At 45.2% G+C, this 23,143-nt stretch overlaps 1 protein-coding gene across 3 annotated transcripts in view; it reads left to right on the top strand.

The window, feature by feature from the left end:
* Window positions 1–23,143, top strand: part of LOC137561090 (CD5 antigen-like) — a 51,077-nt gene that overhangs the window by 14,118 nt on the left and 13,816 nt on the right. For all 3 annotated transcript variants that reach the window (XM_068272336.1, XM_068272335.1, XM_068272337.1), the window contains exon 3: window positions 20,245–20,389. In XM_068272336.1, coding sequence (XP_068128437.1) covers window positions 20,245–20,389 — 145 coding nt within the window. The remainder of the gene's footprint in view (window positions 1–20,244; window positions 20,390–23,143) is intronic.

Raw genomic sequence — 23,143 nt, 5'->3', positions numbered from 1 at the left:
GGTATTTGCTTGCCAAAACATGACATTTTGCTGGAAATGGGGGAAAAGGACAGTTGTGGGCTATACATGTAATCATCCTATCTGCCTTTGGCTCAAAATACTATCACCATTGTAAAAAATATTTGCAAACAGAATCTCTCTCAAGTTTTGCATTCAGAGATGTAAGAACAATGAGAAACCTGGCGCACAGTTCAGTGGCTGATGAAGCTACATTAGAAAAGGAAATTAAATGTATTAACCCATTGAGGCACCTTATTTTTTAAACTCAAGTTTCTTTTTAGAACTTATATTGGTGTGGCTAACGTATTGAAGCAGAAGAGAAATTTGGAGCATATTTCTGTAATAAATGAATTCATTTGGAAATTGCTAATACAGTATTTTTCAGACTATAAGACACGCCTAGGTTTAGAGTGCAAAAACAGGGGGGGGGGAATTCTACACTAAATCTGGTGCATCCATGGTGAAGGGGCATCTTTTGGATTATGCCCACTTTATACCTCATGCCGCCTTATACCTCTTGTGTCTCCCTGTGTCCCTCCTATGTCACCCATGTTTCCTCCTCTATGCCCCCTTGTGTCCCCCTCTATTCCCCTTTGTGTCCCCCTGTGTCCTCCTCTGCATGGGCACAGTACTGGGAGTCCCTGACATTGCAGCGGGTTGGAGGCTCGGTTTGGGAGGCGTTCACAAGTCAGGAACTCCCTGCATTTGGACGATAAGACGCAGTGACTTTTTTTCCCCACTTTTGGGGGAAAAAAAGTGAGTCTCATAGTCCAAAAAATAGAGTACTTGGATGTCGAAAATTACATTTTGTTTAGAGACAATTAAGTGTGAAAAATAAACAGTAATAAATCAGGAGTTGAAATTGTACACCATTTTTAAAGAATGGTGATCCCTTTGTCGGACCTTACGGTCATCCTGAGCATTTTGCAGAATTCTGAATACATGTTACAACATTCCACCCCCCCAAAAAAAGCATTCAGTCTTGTCTGCAGTTCTTGAATGCAGGACCTATGCCAGTTCATTTATTAAAAGCCTCCCAAGTTTGTTTGTATAGTTCTGATCTATTATTAGGAAATCCCCCAGTGTAAGATCTAATAATAGACGGATTAAGGGCAGATGCTCGTCTTGTGGGCTGTCTTAAGTGGTGAAATAGGGGAACATTCCACAGAAGATATTAAAGGTTTCATGGGCCTCGAAATAATCTGGGAATGTAAACTAAACTGATTTCCTCTGCTAACATCTGTATGAAGAAATCCCAGAATAAATCCCTCAGACTGACTAACTAAGGCTTAAAGCTTCTCTGTTTATCATGGGTAATCTTATTTGTCAGTTGCTCTAATTATTATATTACTGTGCTTAAAAGTCCTCAAATGGCGATTAAGTTATTACTTGATCTCCTTTTTTGTTGGGTTAGATTTTCCAGCATGCCATTAACCCACTCCTAGAGTGGATTACTAATGCTTAGACCAGTGCATCTTTCATATAGTCTAGTCTAGGCCTTTGGAGTTTGCACTTCCAACACAATCCATGCAGGTACAGCAATACGTGTTGATAACTGTAAGCTTAGAAGTAGCGGTAGAGTATTGTACTGTGTTAGCCATCAGTAAAAGCAAGAAGTTTTGAATCAGGATGCATTTATTGGCTAACTTAGGGCCCTTTTCCACTACAGCGTTTGCGATTACTGAATCGCAAAACCGCAAACCGCTAGTGATTTAAAAATCGCTACGGTTTGCTTTTTAACATAGGAATCGTGGTAGGTAATTTCCACTACCGCGATTCGTTTTTTACTAAATCGCGATCGCGCCGCAGAGCAATTATTGCCGCAATTTTGCTATGCAGTGCATAACATAGCAAGATTGTGATCGCAAACGTCGGGGGAAAAAAGGACTTTTGCTGAATCGCAATCGCTAGCATTTAGCGCTAACCCTAGCGTTTGCTAGTGGAAAAGGGCCCTCAAAGTGGATCCGAAATAAACTTTTCCTCATTGCATAATTGTGTTCCTTTCTTATGGTTTAAAGGGCATTCCTCAAGCCAAATACTTGTTTTTTTTGTTTTGTTTTAATACTCTAATTCCCTATAAACTAAACAAGCCTCGCCCACAGCTTTTTTGGAGTGCCAAGGGCTTATGGGAGCTCAGTCTGGGCAGGAGGAGGAGGAGGTTACTAGCCAGAGATTTTAGAGGCAGAGGGGAGGCACAGGAATAAATAATCATATACTATTGAAGCTGTTTGCAGCTAGATTTGCTGTGTAAATTATCTAAACTTTAGATAAGATTATATAGACAAGTTACTTGTTAAAGAGGAACTGTAACGACAAAACGGCCCCTGGGGGGTACTCACCTCGGGTGGGGGAAGCCTCTGGATCCTAATGAGGCTTCCCACGCCGTCCTCCATCCGTCAGGGGTCTCGCTGCAGCCCTCCGTGCAGCGGTGACGTAATATTTACCTTCCTGGCTCCTGCGCAGGCGCTCTGATGACTGTCGGCGCCGAAGTAGGCGGAAATACCCGATCGCCGTCGGGTCTGCTCTACTGCGCAGGCGCAAGCTTCCGGCGCCTGCGCAGTAGAGCGGACCCGACGGAGATCGCGTATTTCCGTCTATTTCCGTGCCGAAAGTCGCCACAGCGCCCCCGCTGGAGCCAGCAAAGGTAAATATTGAACTGACAGTCGGCACAGTCGCCGGCTGTTCGGAGGGCTGCGGCGAGACCCCCGTGGGACAGAGGACGGCGTGGGAAGCCTCATTAGGATCCGGAGGCTTCCCCCACCCGAGGTGAGTACCCCCCAGGGGATCTTTTTAATGTTACAGAGTCTCTTTAAGGTAGCCATACACTGGTCAATTTGCCATCAGATTCGACCAACAGATAGATCCCTCTCTGATCGAATCTGATCAGAGAGGGATCGTATTGGCTGCCTTTACTTCAAACGGATTGTGAATCGATTTCAGCATGAAACCGTTCACAATCTGTGGTGGTGGTGGTGCCGTTGCTCCCCCCCCCCCCCCCCGCATACATTACCTGCTCCGCCGGCACGACTCCCCAGGTCTGTTTAAACTTCCTGCCGGGACAGGTCGTCGGGCACTCGAACGCTGCTAGCAACGCGCTCCCTACCAACGGGCGATTGACGGTAATTTCCTGCACGGAGCGATCGACTGGATCAATCTATTTCAGGACGAAATAGATTGAAATGTATTGTGTAGCGTGAACGATGTGACAGCAGATTCGATCCCAGTGATCGAATCTGCTGTCGATCGGCGGGGAATCGTCCTAGTGTATGACCAGCTTTATAGTTAGTTTTTAATCTCTGATCCGCTTTAAAAGAACAAGCGTAAGCTTTCGGCTTTGCAGCCTTTGTCAGACTTCAATCCTGATTGCTTACAGTATAAGATGTTGGAACAGACAGCTATATACATGCAATATCAAAAGGGATACATAGAGGTTTTTTTGCAAGCATGAATACATGAGATGTCTTAAATGAAAAATGAAATGCATGAGGGGCTTGATTCACAAAAGAGTGCTAACTGTTAGCACGGCCATTTTCACGCGTATTTTCGCGTTTGCGCTCGATCGCGATTTTTCGTGCACAATTAAATGTTTGCGCGCAAACGTGAATTTTCGCGTGAAATTGTAATCGCTTTTGCGAGAAATTCGTGTTTGCGCGCGGAAACGTTTAATTACGCGTGAAAATTCGCAATTTGCGCGAAAACGCCGTGCTAACAGTTACCACTTTTTTGTGAATCAAGCCAGAGATGTCTTAAGTTAAACAATGAACATCTAAATGGGGTAATGCTGGGCATACACGGGTCGATCTGGCGGCCGATTAGCCGCCGGATCGACTCCTGCCGCGTCCCCGCTCGTCCATGCGTTCGCGTGGATCGATCCCCGCTCGTCCCCGCCGGCGCTCCTCATCAGCCGCTCGATTCCCCGCTATTGTCCGCCCGCGGGGATCGAGCGGGGAATTTATCCGGCAGGTCATCGGACCTGTCGGATATTAACAATCGAGCCATCAGCGGCTCGATTGATAAGGAAGGAACTCCTCATGTATGCCCAGCATAAGAGGTTTTTAGCTGATTTATGACTAATAGATAAGACCCATTGTTTACTCAATACTCACACAATTAATTGGTACTCAGACTGTCACAGAGGCATTGTAAGTTCACAAGTTTTAGCTTCAAGCAGAGTGGATGCAATATTTGTCTAGGCTGAGAAAGAGTTATGACATTGAATATCATCAACCTCATACCAATATAAAACATGTTTGTCCTTATTCAGCTTTGAACCAATTTATAAATTTGTCTCTGCTATTAATCTTTTTTTCCGACAATTTGAATCCACCCCTCAGGGCAGTAACCCGAAGATCATTTAAGCTGTGTCTGTTGGAACAAAAGTGTGTAGCGACTGGGAGATCAGACTTGTTAACCTCTTGACGACCAGCTAACGCCGATTGGCGTAAACTGGTCGTCTGCGGGTTACCATGGAAACGGCCTTTCTATGTCAGTTCACGGAGGGTGTCTCCGTGAACAGCCGGAGAGCCGCCGATCGCGGCTCGACGGCAAAATGTAAACAGGCGGGGAAGAAATCCCCGCTGTTTACATCATACGGCGCTGCTGCGTAGCAGCGCCGTAAGGCAGATTGGCGATCCCCGACCTCTGATTGGCCGGGGATCGCCGGCATATGATAGGCTGAAGCCTATCCTTCAATGCGCAGGACGGAAATCCGTCCTGCGCAGCTCACAGGGGAAGGGAGAGGGAGGGAGAGGGCGGACAGCGCTGCGGAGGGGGGCTTTGAACAGCCCCCCCCCCGCTAAGCAACTGCAGCCGGCGGCGATCAGACCCCCCCCAGCAGGACATCCCCCTAGTGGGGAAAAAAGGGGGGTAGTCTGATCGCCCTGCTGCACTCCTGATCGGTGCTGCGGGCTGTAGAGCCCACGCAGCACCGATCAGTGCAGAAAGCCCTGGTCGGCAAGTGGTTAATAGTGTGTGTGTCCATTCACACGTTTGTGCTGAGTTTGTCCAGTTTCTCCCACATAAATACCTTTTTAACTGTAGCCTTGGATTCTTTTGGTATGATTTTCAGACACCAGGACCAGATCACTTTCCAATGGGGCCTCAGGGCAAAGGTAACCTGTTTCTCAAGCCCGGCATAAGTGATAAGCAGAGGCCTAAGTTAGACTAGTGTGTTCACTACTCATATATGCACACGCACACACTGTTTGGATATAAGTAGAATTTTCCATCCTGTATTTTACGAATTGACCGTTTCCTCATTCACCCCAGCTTCCTCCAGATCTTATCATTTACTGCTTGGAAATTACCTGCTATTTATGTTACCTGTTAGGGCTATTCTTAGCTGCACTCATAGCAAAGGATGCAGAGAAAGGGCCCGTGTCTGTACATTTCACTATTCAGACCCATCACATGATGATTGCCACAGAAACATTACAGCTGAGGACCTCATTACAGTCCACACCCCCCTCCCACCTCCATGTTTATCCAAATACAGGACATCAAAAGAGAACATAGAAGCATGTTTTCTCTCTTCAGCAGCACATTTTAAAGTCATGGATGACTTTAAAGGGAACCCAAGGTGAGAGGCATGTGTAAGCTGCCATATTTGTTTCTCTTTAAAGTGATCTTGAAAGGGAAAAATCGCCCCAAAGGGATACTCACCTCAGTAGAGGAAAGCTAATGGTTAATCTGAGAGGGTTCTCACATCCTCCTCCTATGGGCCGATACAGCTTTGCGCCCCTCTTTTATGGAAAAAGTGGAGACCGATCGGGACCACGATACTGCGCATGCATGAGCCATTTGCACCTGTGCAGTAGTTTGCACCTGATTGGGCTCAGATTTTTCCACCCAAGTGGGTCTGTGCTACCGCCTAAGGGGCAGTGCGGCTGCACACCCATTATCTTCAGGGCTCTCATCACTGGAACGACCAATGTCAGACGAGGACAGAGGAAGCCCTGGAGGCTCCCCTCTCCTGAGCTAAGTATTTACGTGATGTCATGTGCGTGGGGGAGAGTTCCATGCGGTGCAAACAATGGTATTGGTTTCGCTAGAGTTGAGTACATCCGCTGGGCGGATCACTTGTGGGTTGGGAGGGGGGGCGGCGGCTGCCATACACACGCCTGATTATCAGCTGAGGCGGTTGTTATCGGCCGCCTCAGCCGACTTAAGTCAGGTATGTGAACAGGCCTTTAGAAGTATACATAGGCCATTACGCTAAAACAATACCTCATGGGTTAGAGCTGTAGAAAATCTTTTTTTTTTTTTTTTTTTGTAAAAAAGAAAAGTAAAGGCCAGTAAAAGAAAAATCAATAAACCAGAAAGGGAAAAAATATCTATCTATCTATCTATCTATCTATCTCAAGAGTGATTGCTCAGAAACCTGATGCTGGGTATACGCGGCTCCATTCTGAGCCATTTAGAGATAAGAGACCTGCATAGAGACCGACATGATAAATGAAACCTGGTATACCAATCAGAAATCTTGCAGGATGTAAGAAAGTCCGAAATTGGTTGCAGATATTGATCGGACATGTTGCAAATTCTCGGGCCGACGTGCTTGATTGGGTGCGTAGCGGTAACAGCAATGGGGAACAAATGGCATTGCTCACTCAATTTTCATTTTTCATGTAGCCATTTCACAGAAAGTCACTTTGTAAAATATAGTCACGTGACCTAGAATAATGCCAGCTGCAAGGGGAGTAGGCATCCCGCAGCTAGTGAATAGTGTTTATTTCTTAGCACAGAGCATATCTGGCCCCACCCACTGCCTCCCTCTGCTGCTGAGAGATGAACTCTTTGTGGCCAGCACTCAGCAGTTCCATTGACTTTCACAGACCTTCCTGCTTAGTGTGTAATAATGAAATGAGAAACCTTTTCTTATTGATGTCTTAGTTAACCCTTTTATAAAGACACTTGGGAGGATGTGAGAGCTTTTTTTTCACAAACTGAGCTGGTGTAATTTGCTGAGCTGTGGTACAAGCCAAAAAGAGCTATTCTCTCACCAGCAGAGGGAGGAGGTAGGAGGGATCTGGTGAGAGATTGGCTGGTGCCCCCTCCCAGCTTCTCCCTGACTATATCATGTGGCTGGTGAGTGGGATACAGGGAGGAGTTTGGACAGCAGTCAGCCTGGTCTATCCAAATAATGTACTGCTATCTCAGCAGGAACTACATGGACCAGCCAGCCAGATATTTTTTATTTATGTATTGCAAAAAAGTACAGACTTGCAATGCAGAAAACTTTGTGCATTGCTAATTGTTTCCAAATTACATTGTAGGCTAGTAGGAAGACAGTTGGCACTACAGCATAAGGTAGCTGCCATAATGGAGGGTGGACAGGGTAGCGTGAAACGGCATAAGGTAGCTGCCATCATGGAGGGTGGACAGGGTAGCGTGAAACGGCCGTCAGGCGTTTAGTGCCTAGCACCCACAGACATACCTCTCGCAGCACTGGTATGTCCTTTACACTGTACAACGGTATTGCAAATGTTTTGTTTTTGGACTGTGCCTCACTTTTGGATAATACATGTTTTTCTGCAGTGCCGATCCCTCTCCCTTCTGAATTACCTATTTAAACTTGTCTCCAAATAAGGAATCGACAAAAAAATATTTATATCACTAACCTGCCACAAACCCATGGACCACCAACGGTGCCCACACCATAGTTTTAATACATTATCCTAGAATTAAGTTGTTTTGTAACTTGATATTGAAAGATGGCTGAGCTCAGTTAAATAGTAAGGAATTATTTGCAGCCCAAAACTCTCTAATTCCGAGAAATGAATGCTTTGCTAAGCCCCTCAGCAAGAATTGACCTCTTTGGTGAACCTTGTTCTCCCCCTCCTCCTAATGTGACCATACTCTGAATTCTGCATTGATGACATCAGAGAAAAGCGTAACTGCGCTGACACCACCAGCAAGTGCAAACAAATAATGGGACTTCCTGGGGCTTTGCGGTAGAATGTTTCCAGAACGGATGCCAGAGACCAGTAATGCAGTCTCACTGCCTGGGTGTTTAATCGGCAGTTTAGGCCCTCGTTAAATACATAATAATGAGGCCTTTTAAGTGTTGGTTGATGAAGTCATAATGATTTCATGTCCTGTCCATTTTCCCCTAAGCAGTTAGCAGTGGTAACTACATTGAGGTTGAAGTCAGTCTCACGCCTCTAGAATGGCCAGTACTGTCACCCATGATTTCTTATTCTATAGAAAACCCAAATGCCCATCAGATTTTTGTTTTGTTTTGTCTTGCTGTCCTTGTTATTTATGACATTAGGAAAGGAAGTAAAATGAAAGCGAGTTTTTTTAAATTTGTCACTGGATTAGGAATGGTGATTCTTATAATGCAGGGGTTTCAAACACAAACACAAAGTAGGCCAAGATTGAAAACTGGTAACAAATTGCGGGCCAACCTCGGTGTCTAGTGCACCCCCCTCTAATAAAATTCCCTGATGTCTAATAGCCCCTTCCCTCCCCTATACAGTTCCCTGGTGTTTACGCTAGTGGTTCTGCCTCCCCTATATGCGGTAGTTATCTGGTGTTTAGTGGGCCTCCCTCTCCTATACAGTTCCCTAGTGTGTAGTGGCCCTCTTACGTCCCCTATCCAGTCACCTGGTGTCTAGTGGTCCCCTTCCCTCCCCTGTACTGTTCTCTGGGGTCTAATGCTTTCCCCCTCCTCCCACATATGGCTTTCCTGGTGATATTGGGCTTCAACCTCCAATATAGCTATAGTGGTGGTCTATAGTGGGCCAAACATAATGCAAAGTGGGGAAACCACTTGGGGGCTAAGTTTGATGGCTCTGCGGGCCAGAGTTTGACATGTATGTTATAATGGGACCTATGCAGTTGAAGGGACTTAACATAGGATTAGAACAGAGTAACCAAGCAGCTCGGGTGACCCAAACCACTAGGAATGTATAGGGGGATAAAAGAGACCGAAAAGCCCTCCTACTAATAAGCAATGCTTGGTGAATAGGATTAGCAAACCCTCCACAGCAAATTAGTAATTTTTATAAAACCCTTAGAACATGAAGGAGGCTAAAGCTTAAATGGGCCTTAGCACCAATGACGGAAGCAGGACTATGAGGAACATGTGATAGTCCTGGTGGTGGACAAGGGTGGAAACCTTGAAATCTTGCTATCTAAAGCTATATAGCTTCTCTTCAGTTGTGTTTGTACCTGTGCTTGCATATTGTGGATGATTTTTTTTTTTTTTTTTTTTGGGGGGGGGGGGGGTGTTCAAATTTATTTTGGAACCCAAGATCCATACGAGACAGGCTGGTGCCACAGGTCTACAGATGTTACATCCTTGCTTATCACTGTGTGATCCGACTTCAGGGCCTTCCTCAATGCTGCAGGCAGTCACTGCCCTGTGTACTGCATAAGGAGACTGGTAATTGGGTTTTCCTAGAATAGTCCAGCATTGATCAGCTCAGCAGAGTACAAAGCTGGAGCCAAATGTTAAACATTGGCTATGGCAAGAGGATGAGATTATGCAGACAACAGGGAGCTGTAGAGTGGGACTTGCGGCACTATTGACCACCCCGCCATCTGCTGTGTTCAGCACAGGAATTGTAGATAAGAGGTGTAATTTCTGGCCATGTGCACAATTACCGCCTCTAGGATTATAATGTTCTTCTGCTTACCTTTATTTATTGTGCTTCACGTTCGTTCTGCCATTTAGGTACAGGAATTAATTGCCAAGGCTTTGGCTGAGAACACAGGATATTAAATCATGATAGGGAACAGAATATTGTGTACTTAAACAGAATCAATCAGTCGTCACAAACACCAAACGGAGATTTATGTATTTATGCCCTTAGATTTTTCTTCTTAAAGTGCAACATTTGTGCGCTCACACAGCCACTGGCGTAACTTGAATATTCCGGGCAAAAACCGCAGGCAAAAGTTACTTGAAGGGGAGGTAGCTATTGCAACACCTCTCCAGCACACAGCAGTTCAATTTGGCGCTGCAGCCACCAGGGCTGTGGAGTCGAGGAGTCGGAGGTTTCATTAAACTAAAGAGTCAGAGTTGAATGATTTTTGTACCGACTCCACAGCTCTGGCCCAATGTTAATTGCAGCTATGGGGCACCAAGGAGGTTGTTTTAGGTGCAGTGATATTGTTAAGAATTGCAAGTGGTGTGGTGACTTTCAGGAAAGCCGATCCGAGCAGGTTCTTTTTGGCACAGACTTGGCGGTAAACAGCAAAGGAGAATTTGTTGAGCTGCAAAAAGTATTAGAATAGTGTTAGGTATATCCGCAGGAACGTTTGGCTGGGGCAGAAGACTTTTAATCGCTCTTAGGCTTAGGAAAGTTAATGTTAGGCATACCGAGAGGAAGGTTAGTGTTAGGCATATCGGTAAGATGGTTAGTGTTAGGTGCTTCTGTTTGTGTTAGGTTGATTACTAGTAGGCATATCAGTGAGAAGTGGGGTCAGACTGGGCCTACCAGAGAAATGTCAGTCTGGGGCCCACATGCCTCATGATCTGGAGCCCAGCTACGTCAGCTGTGGCATCCTCCAAGCCACAGCCACGTAGATATACTGACCTGGCTGCAGCCCTGCTGTGCACGGTCGGGTGCGCTTCAGAGCGCACCCTCCGGCACTGTCAGCTGCAATACTAATTGGTGGAAGGGAACATGTTCCCTTGTAGCCAATTAGTCCACCCTCCTTCCATGAACGATCGCTGCAGTAGTGAACTGCAGCGATCCTTCATCTGTCCCCCTCGGCGCACAAAGAGTTAAAAAAAATCATTCAGCAAGCAGCCACACTCACCTACCTCGTTCCTGCGACGCTCCTGAAGTCTGATCCTCCGATCACCGCTCTGCATTCAGCCGCGTATTGCCTGTGACCCGGGTCCCGGCTTGATGACGTCATCAAGCCGGGACCCGGGTTACCGGCAATATGCGGCTGACTGCAGAGCGGAGAACAGAGGATCAGGCTGCAGGATCGTCGCAGGAACGAGGTAGGTGAGTGAGGCTGCTTTCTGGATGATTTTTTTTAGGATTTCTGCACGGAGGGGGCTGCCTCATGGGGGGGGGGGCATCTGGCTATCGATCCTGGGGGGTGGGGGGTAGCATAAATAAAAGGGGGGGTTTAGATATTTGTTGGGGGCATCTAATTGACTAAGGGGAGGGGGGGGGGTTACTAATTTGGTGCATCTGGGCAACTGGGGGGGCAGTTATCATATACTGGGGGCACATTTGGCTATAATGGGGGGGGCAGCACTAATCCTGGGGGTACATCTGGCCATAATGGGGTTAATCATGATCCGGGGACACATATGGCTATAAAGAGGGGCACTATTCCTGGGGGTGCGTCTGTCAATCTATTCTGGGGCTGTCAAACGCAGGGGACTGTGGCTATGCTAGGGGGGCTGATATTGGGGACACATCTGACTATACTGGGGGAGGCGGTGATACTGGGGACACATCTGGATATCTATACTGGAGCGACTTTAACTGGCGGCACAGTTTTTATGTCAATCGCACTTTTTATTTCCAAACAGGAATTGGTCAAAATTGAGAAACAATGCATTTTTTAAAAATTTTCCCACTTTTTCCCATTAAAATGCATAGAGAGGAACATTTTACTTTGTACCAAATACCCCCAATGAAAGCTTAGTTTGTCTTGAAAAAAAACGATATATAGATAACTTAAGTGGCACGAGTACAGATGAAGTTATTGCTGATTAAAAAGGGACACCGCTAAAGTGTTAAAACTGCTCTGGTCAATAAGGGGAAAACAAGGTCTGGATGCGAAGTGGTTAATAAAAGCGTTTGTTAAAAACAATGAATAAAAGTAGATCTTCATTCACTTACATCAGGGTCCTTTTTACAGGGACCCACAGCAGTAATCAGCATATAGAACAATACAGGACGCCGTCCAGCCACGCATCTGCCTCACCCGACCGGTTTCACTGTTGCAGTTTCATCAGGGGCTAGTAAACAGAGTGGCTGAAAAAGGCTTACTTATATAGGAATATCCCTTAATGAGAAGGGAGTTTCCTAGTGTGATCACGCTGAAACATCGGCAATCACTTCCTGTTTACTAGCCCCTGATGAAACTGCAACAGTGAAACCGGTCGGGTGAGGCGGATGCGTGGCTGGACGGCGTCCTGTGTTCTATATGCTGATTACTGCTGTGGGTCCCTGTAAAAAGGACCCTTATTCATTGTTTTTAACAAACGCTTTTATTAAATTGAAGATAGATACGCTTAGATGAGTCTATTATTATTTTTTCATGCAAACTTTGATGTGCACTTCATTGAGAATCTGAGATATCGCTGAGTGTTTATGTGGAGGAGGAGGCCAGCAGGGAAGTTGCCAGCCGCTGACCTATCTTGCTTTACTACAGACCCTGTAATTAAGGTCTGTCACCATCTGGTAAGCGCATCCATTTTCTATGGTTGTTAGGCTTGGTGGGCTTATTCTCCACCGTCAGCATGCAACACATAAGCTGACGTGAAGGAGGTAGACACACCAGCACAAGGAATCAGGATATCCCCAGTTTAGTGGAGGAGAGGACTGACTCCAATAGGAGATTGTGGCGCACAGAGCCGTTGCAGATCCGAACAGCCACAAACAATACTTTGGTGATAACGTCTCAAAGTAGCGCTGAGCGCATAAACCAGGACTGAGGAGATCAGGACAGGTAGACAGAATGAACGCTTGCTTAACTAGCCACTACTTAGTGACAGCAAGCGTCCACAACAAGACAGACTGGAATGAGGCAGCCAATGCGTTGCAGCGATGGCGTGCCTCACAAAGACAGGACAGGATAGTCAGGAAATAGGAGGCTCAAGATAGATGAACGTAACACAGACAAATATACAATAAGTATGTTTTCCTAGCGTATTACAATTACAGCTATCAATGAAACTATTTGTAACGTCTGACTAACATATGTATATATATCGGCAATGAACCGATATATGACATAAGCAGGAACACTGACTGGGACTGGAGCAATACAGGGAACAGGACTCAGAAGGATTCGCTATCTCTTCGCAGAGATGAACGCAATCCACAAACAGAACCAGGAGCAGGATAACTAACTCAGCACGGGTGATCACGATACGCGCAAACTACCAAAACGTGCTGGAAGCTGACTAACTGAACACAGGATATAAACAGTTCGTGTACATATACATCAGCGACACTGATGTATCAACGTAACACGAATACAAGGAAAATAACAAAACGTGCAAGTATGCGTATATATTGGAGATGAACCAATATATGACACAAGACAAGCAAAGTAACAACTTCTAGAAACAAGAGCAGAACTAGGAGGACTCGCTGACCCCTTCGCAGGAGTCAGCGCAGTCTACACGGACTAGGAACGAGGTGGGAGCCGCACAGAGTAACAGACAGAATCTGAGACTATGGTAGCCCATGGAGCATTGCAGGAAGCAGTTCTTTATACTGAGGTCATCCAATGGGAGCAGACATGCAGATTCCCACACAAGTGAATGGTAATTAATCACAGGCTGACAGCAGGAAAAGGCAGACAATGATATGCAGCCTGCAGGAAAGGGATTGCCACTCCATTGCAGCAGACAATGTTTGTTTTCACAAAAGCATATTAAACTGTCATTAACTTCAGAGCGACTGCAGATGGAATCAGCAACTAGTTTAAGTGCAAACCAAACTATGCAAGCAAATGCATGTAATGACATCAGAACTGCTTGGGTTGCAATACCACTGCAGCCAGCAGTAAACGCTGCAGAAGCGATCGTAACAGTACCCCCCCCCCCTTAAACGCGGCTTCCGGACGCCTATAAAAACTGACATATTTCTCCTGAACCACCCAAACCAAAAAATCAGAAGTGGAAAATCCAGCAAACTGATCTGACTGATAATTCATGAAGGTCGGAACAGCCCGACAAAACCAAATTCCCGAATCAGTCTCACCAAAACTAGACCAATTGGAACCAGAACCTACCGAACCATGCCCGTCAGTACTACAAGCCTCAGTGTGATACCCATCAGAACCACGACTTCCAGAAAAAAGCCCCCAGAAACTCTCTGAGCGATACCCACCGCCTTCCAGGGACTGTCCAAAAACGCCAAAGCCTTTGCAATGCCCACCGGAACTGTCCTTACCAACACAAAACCCACTGTTGAACCAGTCCAAGGCACCAGGACAAGTTTCCTCAGAGATCTCCCAGAACACTTGGAAGCTCCAAAGAGATCCCCACAGGTCAGAACGCCCCTTAGGCTCACATGGAGAACTATCAAGAATCCCTATGGAACCCAGGGCAACTCCAGAGTCAGGGTCACAAGGACAAACATCAAGATCAGGGCTTTTAGGGACCAGAACCATCTCCGGGCATGCAGGCCAACCGGCAACATCAGAACATGTCTCCACTAGGGAAGCGTGTGAGCACGCTAACACAGACACACTTGGGCACTCTGGCATACGAAGCACATCTGGGCACACCGGCACAAGAGAAACCTCTGGGCATGTCAAGGAACTGCGAACCTCAAAGTCAGTCAAGACAGGACCGAAACCAGGACTGGGCAAAAAAAAAAATCATCATGACTAGACTTTAGGCCTAAACGATTTTAGGAAAAAATTGAATTGAGCGATTTCTGTCTGAAATTGCGATTTCGATTCGATGCACGGTTTCCTTCCAATCAAGCTTTGTTCCCCCTCTTTGCCTAGTTGTTCCCTCCTCTGTCTCTCTTTGTGCCCCATTTGCCTCTTTATGCCTCCTCTGGGTCTCTCTCTTGCCCCCTTTGTGTCTCTGTGCCCGCTCTTTCTCTCTGTGTCTCTGTGCCTCCTCTGTCCCCCAAGCTGCATCAGTTCTGGACATAGCTTCTAATGCACGGAATACTTCCTGTATGTCATGTGACATACAGGAACCCAGAGTTTTGCCAAGCACACTTCTTCAAACTTCCCCCATGTGAAAATGACGTGATCGCGATAATTGCCGCTTTGACGATTCCGAAATTGTGATCTTGGTGATCACGATTTTGATTTAAATTCGATTTATCTTTCAGGCCTACTAGACTTCATAGTTACTGGATTCTCACTAAAAACTGCAGGATCAGACTTAGATGTCGCTGATTCCAGCAAGGTTATTAACAAATCATGTTCAGGGGCATTTACAAGACAGGACAGATCTTCTGATGTATGCACCGAACTAGACAGGGTTCCCATAGCTTCTTCTGGACTAGACAGAGACTCATCAAATACACTGAATTGGAGCTCATGAAGGGCTGCAAAACAAGTCAGTATTGCAGCAATCCCCACTGAACTAAGCAAAACTGAGGAACTCACTGGACAGGAAGGGGACTCTGGAACTTCTGCCACACCGGCCAGAAAACCAGAATTTTCCAGGATACAGGGCTGGGTTTCAGAAACACTCATTAACCCGGACTGAAATTCTGAGATTTCTATTATTTTTTCCAGCGAGTCGGAATTATCCATGTTACAGGGCAATACTTCTGAAACATTCAGAGGACAGGGCTGAAGTTCCCTGACTACTGTTATATCAGAGAGGGACTTAACATCTTTAGCTAAATCAGACTGTGTACAGGGCAAGGTATCAAAAACGCTTGCTGACAAAGACAATGTTTCAATAGCTTCTGCTTCACTGGGTAGAGATTCATCAAGTTTTACTAGAGCAGACTGTAGTTCCAAAACAGCTGCTAAACAAGTGAATACTACTGCAACACCCACTGAAGTAAGCAGTGCCTCAGACTCCTCTACTAGAGGATCTGAAGTATCCAAAGTACTGGGTGCAGCATAAGACTCTGCGACCACAGCTTCACTGGACAGGATCACTGAACAGGCCATATCGCAGGGCAAAACCATGGAAGCACCTGCTGGACAGCGTAATGATTCTGTGACCTGAGCTTCATTGGAAAGATCTACTGCACAATTCATGGTACAGGGCAAATTTACTGGAACATTTTCTGAACAAGGTAATAATTCTATGATTTCAGGTTCACATAGCAGATGCTCTGAGCTATTCACGAAACTAGAGCGAGGTGTAGAGACAGGAAGATCAAGACACAATGTTTGCGCATCTGAATCACTATTCAATTGTAAAATTGGGAAATTCAGATGCTGGGGTTCTGAGGTTTCTAGACAGGATTGCTGGGACTCAGAAACTAATGTAGTGCATCTATTGGCATCTGCTGGATCAGACAGGAGTTGAACTTTATTAACACACGTAAATTCTACAGAAGTGTTTGCAGAGGCAGGCAAAGATTTTCTAATGTCTGTTTCACTGAACAAAAACTCATGAGTACTGGCTAGGCTGGACTCAGAAGTCAGCAGGACCTCTGGGTCCTCTGCTGAGAAATTTGTGCAGGGCAAGGTTAAGGAAGTATTAGAAATTTCTGTCTTACTGGGAAGTAACACTGAGTTATCCATGGTACAGGGTGGAATTACAGGAACTTCAATTTCACACAAAAGGAGCTCTGAATCACTCGCTGAATCAGCCAAAGGTGCTGAAGCAGGCGAGTCCTCAGGAACTGAGGAAGTGGAACAATCTCCAATTGACAGTGTGTCTTCCCTGGTATCAACTGATTGAATCGCATAAAAATCGTCCAAAATCATTCTCCACACATCGATCAATGGAGCCACAAAGTCATACCCACACACACCAGTCTTTATTAGGTTATAAGCCGACTTAATGCATGCATTCAATACTAATTCACTTTTTGCACTGTAAAATTGACAAAATGATCTTGAATCTTTCTTCCATTCATAGACCAGGGCTTTCATCTCTCCTTTCTCAAATGGAGGATCCCATGCATATTTAACAGCTGAGCATTCAGGCTGATCACAGTTTGCAAATGTGTTTGTGGCAGAAACATGTATTGGGTTATTTAGCAGGCGATTGGCCGATTTCTTATTCCTAAGGATCTCCAATACCTGTAGCAAGTGTTGAACTGTAGTGTATGCAAATTTCCCTTGCTGCACGAATAAATTGATCTGTTCAATACTCTGTAATATATCTTCATAATCATATTCAGATAATTCATTTAAACAAGAACTTTTATTTTCCCTGGCTAGCAATGAAAGTTCATTAGTAGTTTCATAGGTCCATTTGACTCCCCTGAATGGTGACTGAATTTCATTATCTGCTAATGGCGGAGTCTCATTACAGATCTGATGCGCAGTCGCTAAGGGCAACGACTCCGCTGATTGTAACGCTTTTCTTTTGGAGCGTTTATGTTTGGCTTTAGACCCTGCTGCCTTAGGTGATTTATTCAAAGCAGAAGAAAAGTTATCAGAACAATTATCTGCTTGCTAATTATTTTTGCAAGCAATTGAAGGAGCAGCTGATTGACAAGCTGCCAGGAGCTCATTAAAAGGGTAAGGCAAATTAGTTTTGCGCAGCCAGTTATGGATCACAAACGCTAGAAATTCCAGCGGTCTCTCTTTCAAATTTGTATGATCCAGGACATCGTAAGCCCACTGAAACAATTTTCCCTTAAACAAAACATAAACTAGCTGGGGGGCCCACGTTGAAACAGGAGTAGCCTGGAGCTCGGGATTGGCCAGGAACCTGGTGCATTCAGAAAAAAACTCATTTTCTGTTTCAGAATTAAGTTTCTCAAATTTCTTAAAGGAACAGCAACCATAACAAACAGTGTCATTTTTGCTGGAAACCCCCACCCCACAATGGGGATTGGTAATGGGGCTACCATAATGTTAGGCTTGGTGGGCTTATTCTCCACCGTCAGCATGCAACACATAAGCTGACGTGAAGGAGGTACACACACCAGCACAAGGAATCAGATATCCCCAGTTTAGTGGAGGAGAGGACTGACTCCAATAGGAGATTGTGGTGCACAGAGCCGGTGCAGATCCGAACAGCCACAAACAATACTTCGTGATAACGTCTCAGCGCAAAGTAGCGCTGAGCGCAAAAACCAGAACTGAGGAGATCAGGACAGGTAGACAGAATGAACGCTTGCTTAACTAGCCACTACTTAGTGACAGCAAGCGTCCACAACAAGACAGACTGGAATGAGGCAGCCAATGCGTTGCAGCGATGGCGTGCCTCACAAAGACAGGACAGGATAGTCAGGAAATAGCAGGATCAAGATAGATGAACGTAACACAGACAAATATACAATAAGTATGTTTTCCTAGCGTATTACAATTACAGCTATCAATGAAACTATTTGTAACGTCTGACTAACATATGTATATATCGGCAATGAACCGATATATGACATAAGCAGGAACACTGACTAGGACTGGAGCAATACAGGGAACAGGACTCAGAAGGATTCGCTATCTCTTCGCAGAGATGAACGCAATCCACAAACAGAACCAGGAGCAGGATAACTAACTCAGCACGGGTGATCACGATACGCGCAAACTACCAAAACGTGCTGGAAGCTGACTAACTGAACACAGGATATAAACAGTTCGTGTACGTATACATCAGCGACACTGATGTATCAACGTAACACGAATACAAGGAAAATAACAAAACGTGCAAGTATGCGTATATATTGGAGATGAACCAATATATGACACAAGACAAGCAAAGTAACAACTTCTAGAAACAAGAGCAGAACTAGGAGGACTCGCTGACCCCTTGGCAGGAGTCGGCGCAGTCTACACGGACTAGGAACGAGGTGGAAGCCGCACAGAGTAACAGACAGAATCTGAGACTATGGTAGCCCATGGAGCATTGCAGGAAGCAGTTCTTTATACTGAGGTCATCCAATGGGAGCAGACATGCAGATTCCCACACAAGTGAATGGTAATTAATCACAGGCTGACAGCAGGAAAAGGCAGACAATGATATGCAGCCTGCAGGAAAGGGATTGCCACTCCATTGCAGCAGACAATGTTTGTTTTCACAAAAGCATATTAAACTGTCATTAACTTCAGAGCGACTGCAGATGGAATCAGCAACTAGTTTAAGTGCAAACCAAACTATGCAAGCAAATGCATGTAATGACATCAGAACTGCTTGGGTTGCAATACCACTGCAGCCAGCAGTAAACGCTGCAGAAGCGATCGTAACAATGGTGTAAGTGGTGGTGGACTTATCTGATTAGCGCTGAAGGATTTTATACTACTGTCAAGGACACTATACTGAAGTGTTGGACTTTTGGCTGCTTTTCACTATTAATGATTAATTGATTATATATATTGTGATTTCATGTTTTGGTTGCGCTGATATATATCCATATACTTTATTCCATACACATCACCTGGCAGAGCTAAAGATGTTACCACCAGTAATAAATGTCAGAATGTAAATCAGGGAGAGGAAAGATTTTACAATGGGCACTCCTAAATAATCTGTAAATCATTATTGTAATAAAAAAAAAGTTCTTAATTAGGATGTTTTTACTATGGTTCCTTATGGTAGGATTAGATTGTGAGCTCCTCTGTGAACAGTCAGTGACGTGACTATGTACTCTTCTGAAGTGCTGCAGGAAAATGTTGGTGCTATATTAATACATGAATTGTAAAGACATTAGAGTAGGACTATGGAAAGGGTCAGATTGCTAGCTCCTCTAGGACAGTCAGTCACAAGACTATGCACAGGTGGCTGCAGGAAATTTTTAGTGAGGGTGCTATGCAGGTGCTGGATCTACTCAGGGAGGTAGCTGGTTTGTGACCATGCACCAGGAAGTGGGCATGGTGATAATGGGTCGTGGGCATTCCCAAATCTACATGAAATAAGTAGTGGTGTTAAAGAAAGTGGGCTCCTCTCCTTTACGGCTCCCCTGGTGCTGGCTTCTGCTGATCGCATGAGCCGGCACTAGGGGAACAGTGAAGGAGAGGTCTATGATGTTGAGCTGCGCTGTTGCTTCTGACAGTTATATAAATGGGGGCAGCGGAGGACACATGGGGGCAGAAGGGGACACATGGGGGCAGAAGGGGAAACATGGAGGACACAATAATTGGGGGAGAACATCTACAACATGTTCCTGGACCAACCCCCCCTGGTTTTTGCCCTCTAGACGCACCTGTTTTATAGTCCAGAGCATCTCATATCCCGAAAAATATATAGAGTGCTTGAGGGGGCCCCATATAAAACTTGCACAGGAGCCTATAGCTCCTTAGCCTCGCCACTGGATTTAGTGTACTCTCTTGAATAACTGCCTTGGATGAAGTCTAAGCATAGTGCTGAATTTATGCAGTACTGCATGTTCTTGTATGATGTGATACAGAATTTTATGTTCTGGTCTGAGCATTTCCTATGAAGTATATGAAGTGAAAGTAGCGAGATGACTGTTATTTGTCTTCTCACAGGTGTGTGATGACCACTGGAGTGTGGACTCCCCTCTCGCACAGGTGGTATGCAAGGAATCTGGCTGTGGAACACCAAACTCTACATGGACTTTGAAGTCATCTCTGCCACGTTCTATGAGAGCTTTTCAAGGAATTAGCTGCACAGGTGGGTATACAAAGGACTAATTGTACTGGAGGAAAACTGATGCAAAGCAATGCACTGCCATATCTCTGGATTTACATGTAGGATATCTGGCAAGGCACACTCTTACAGGGAGTCACTCCTCACAGAAAATACAGGATTCCCATAGAGATGTCCTGTTCTTGCCTTCGCTGGCAGTGATCTTGCTTCTTATAAAGTCTTGTATACAGTACATACCAACTAGACTAAACTCCACAGGGGCAATTGTTCATGGCCATCTTGGCCAATAATCTAGCTTGAGTACAGCTGCCCCATTATGTAAGATTTTTCAAACTGGTTCTTTTGCGAAACAAAAGTTTTTGCCTTTTTAAAACAGAAGGTATTTGTGATTATTCAGGTTGGAGAGAGTATATGAGGTGCCCCACAATGCATCACTGCTGAATATGCAAATCATCCCTTTCCTGTCCCTGTAATCTAAACACACCCCCAGAACTGGGGGAATGCAATGATTTGTTAGCTTGTTAAAGGGACCCAGAGCAGTGCTTATGAAAAAGTAAATTTGGACTTGCCTGGGGCTTCCTTCATACCCCTGCTCCCTGTAGCCCGCAAGGTACCTTGGCATCCTCTGGGTCCACTCCGTGGTCCCACTGGCAGCTCCGTTAACCCGACTACTTTGGCTGAAGTTGTGAATGCGCAGCCCATCCACACACCCAGTGCGATCACGCACCTGTCGCCGCAAACGTCCTGCGCATGTGCGCTTCAGTCTTTTGAGAATAGCGCATGCACGGGACGCTTATGGGCGACTGGCATGATGATGCGCCTGGTGAATGCGGTCACTGGGTTAACAGGAGCTGCCACCGGGAGCAGGACACAGAGGGACTTTGTGGGCTATGGAAGGCTGTAGGAAAACGCCAGGCAAGTCCAGATTTCCTTTTTTACCACTGCTCAGGGTCCCTTTGATTTTACAGAGCCACAATAATCCAACATGCATGCAGACTGGTTTCAGACTGGTTGGTCCTCATCAGTGCATGGCATGGATTAAACTGGTTCTTTTATTTAAAGTCCCAGCTCACCATGGGCTTGATTCACTAAGACAGACAGCATGCCTTATCAAAGTTAGCCTGCCTTATCTAAGTTAGCATGCCTTATCAAAGTTAACATGCCTTATCAGAGTAGCACAGCGAGTGCTACAAACCCACAGGGGCTCAGGGCAGGACGAGTGGAGCTCTCGTCATTGCCAATTAGCAGGCATAAGTTTGTAGCACTCGCTATGCTACTTTGATAAGGTGTGTTGACATTGATAAGGTGTGTTATCTCTGATAAGCCATGCTATTTGTCTTAGTGAATCAAGCCCCATATAATTAAAGCATATCTTAAGTGATACGAGATAAATTTATACACATACAGTTGTGCTCATAAGTTTACATACCAAGGCAGAAATTATGATTTCTTATCCACTAACCATCAGTCAAAGAAAAGTTTTTTGTGTTATCATTCATATTCTCTGAAAAAGGGTAAAGAAATCATAAATGATGCCAGGGTATGTAAACTTATGAGTATAAGTACTATATAGACCTACTAAAAATGATCCCATTCTCTTTTCCAGTACGGTAAGAGTTGTTATTTATGCAAAACAGTTTTTCAAATTCAGTCCTGTTACCTGAAAATAAAATAGAAGCCAAAGGACTGATATCTGTTAGGGAGAGGGGAGTGTTTACTGCAGGATGGTTCAAAGGGCCATTCCTTCTGCTTTTTTGTTGTTGCTTGAAGTGTGGGTTCTAAACTGCAACTATGACAGTCTGATGCAATCTTAAAAATAAAGCTATAAAATTGGAAATAAAAATGTGCGACTCTTTTCCTTCTTAATAATGTTCTATTTGTCATCTGTACTACACGTACAATTTATCTCATTGTAAGTTTGTTTACTTATGGTTCAGTTTAAATGACAGCAATGAACAAGGATATTATTTTCCTCCCTACTCTACCTGCTAGAAACCACTTAGTGTGTTGCGCTTTCGTCCCTCTTCCTATCCCAGGCATGGGCAAACTTGGCCCTCCAGCTGTTACGGAACTACAAGTCCCACAATGCATTTGCCTTTGAGTCATGACTGTGGCTGTCAGACTCCTGCAATGCATTGTGGGACTTGTAGTTCCTTAACAGCTGGAGGGCCAAGTTTGCACATGCCTGTCCTATCCCCACAACAACAGTGTGTCACCCGGCTCTATGCATCTATGCAGCACTTGGATTCTGAAAGGCTGTGCTTGGTACAGAATCTCGATGCCTGTGTGGATAGCCGTGTGTGTATGCACCATAAGATTGGTAGCTGTCTTTTGAGACGGTATTGATGGAAACAGAATATATTTCATAATGAGCACTCCAGATTGCACTTGTAGTTAACCAGGAGAGCTTGTCATTTCTGTTTTTATCTGTAATTAAAACCCGAGGGCTTTTTTGTTTTGATTTATCCGTATATGTGAAGCCACAAGGTCTCATCAGGACACCTCTGTAATCTACATCCTGCTCCTAATGATAAAGGCATCAGCACTGAGCCATCTGGTATATAACACTGGATAACTTGTGAGCAGGTTTACCTGGAGGCCTCCTCAGAAACTCAGTTATGGTAGGTCTCCGTGACTAACTGGGTATGAGCGAGAGAATCATCATTAATTTACACTTGATGAATTGCTTCTCTCCTGTTTCTTTCAGCCCCCCCCCCCCCCTCAAAATGGTGCTGGAATAGCACTTTCTGTGCGTACGTTAAAAAAGGGCGCCGGGAA

The sequence above is a fragment of the Hyperolius riggenbachi genome, chromosome 3, assembly GCF_040937935.1.
Source record: "Hyperolius riggenbachi isolate aHypRig1 chromosome 3, aHypRig1.pri, whole genome shotgun sequence".
NCBI classification, from domain to species: domain Eukaryota; kingdom Metazoa; phylum Chordata; class Amphibia; order Anura; family Hyperoliidae; genus Hyperolius; species Hyperolius riggenbachi.
Note: the sequence above shows the minus strand (reverse complement) of the source record. Positions and strands in the feature narration are given on the sequence as shown.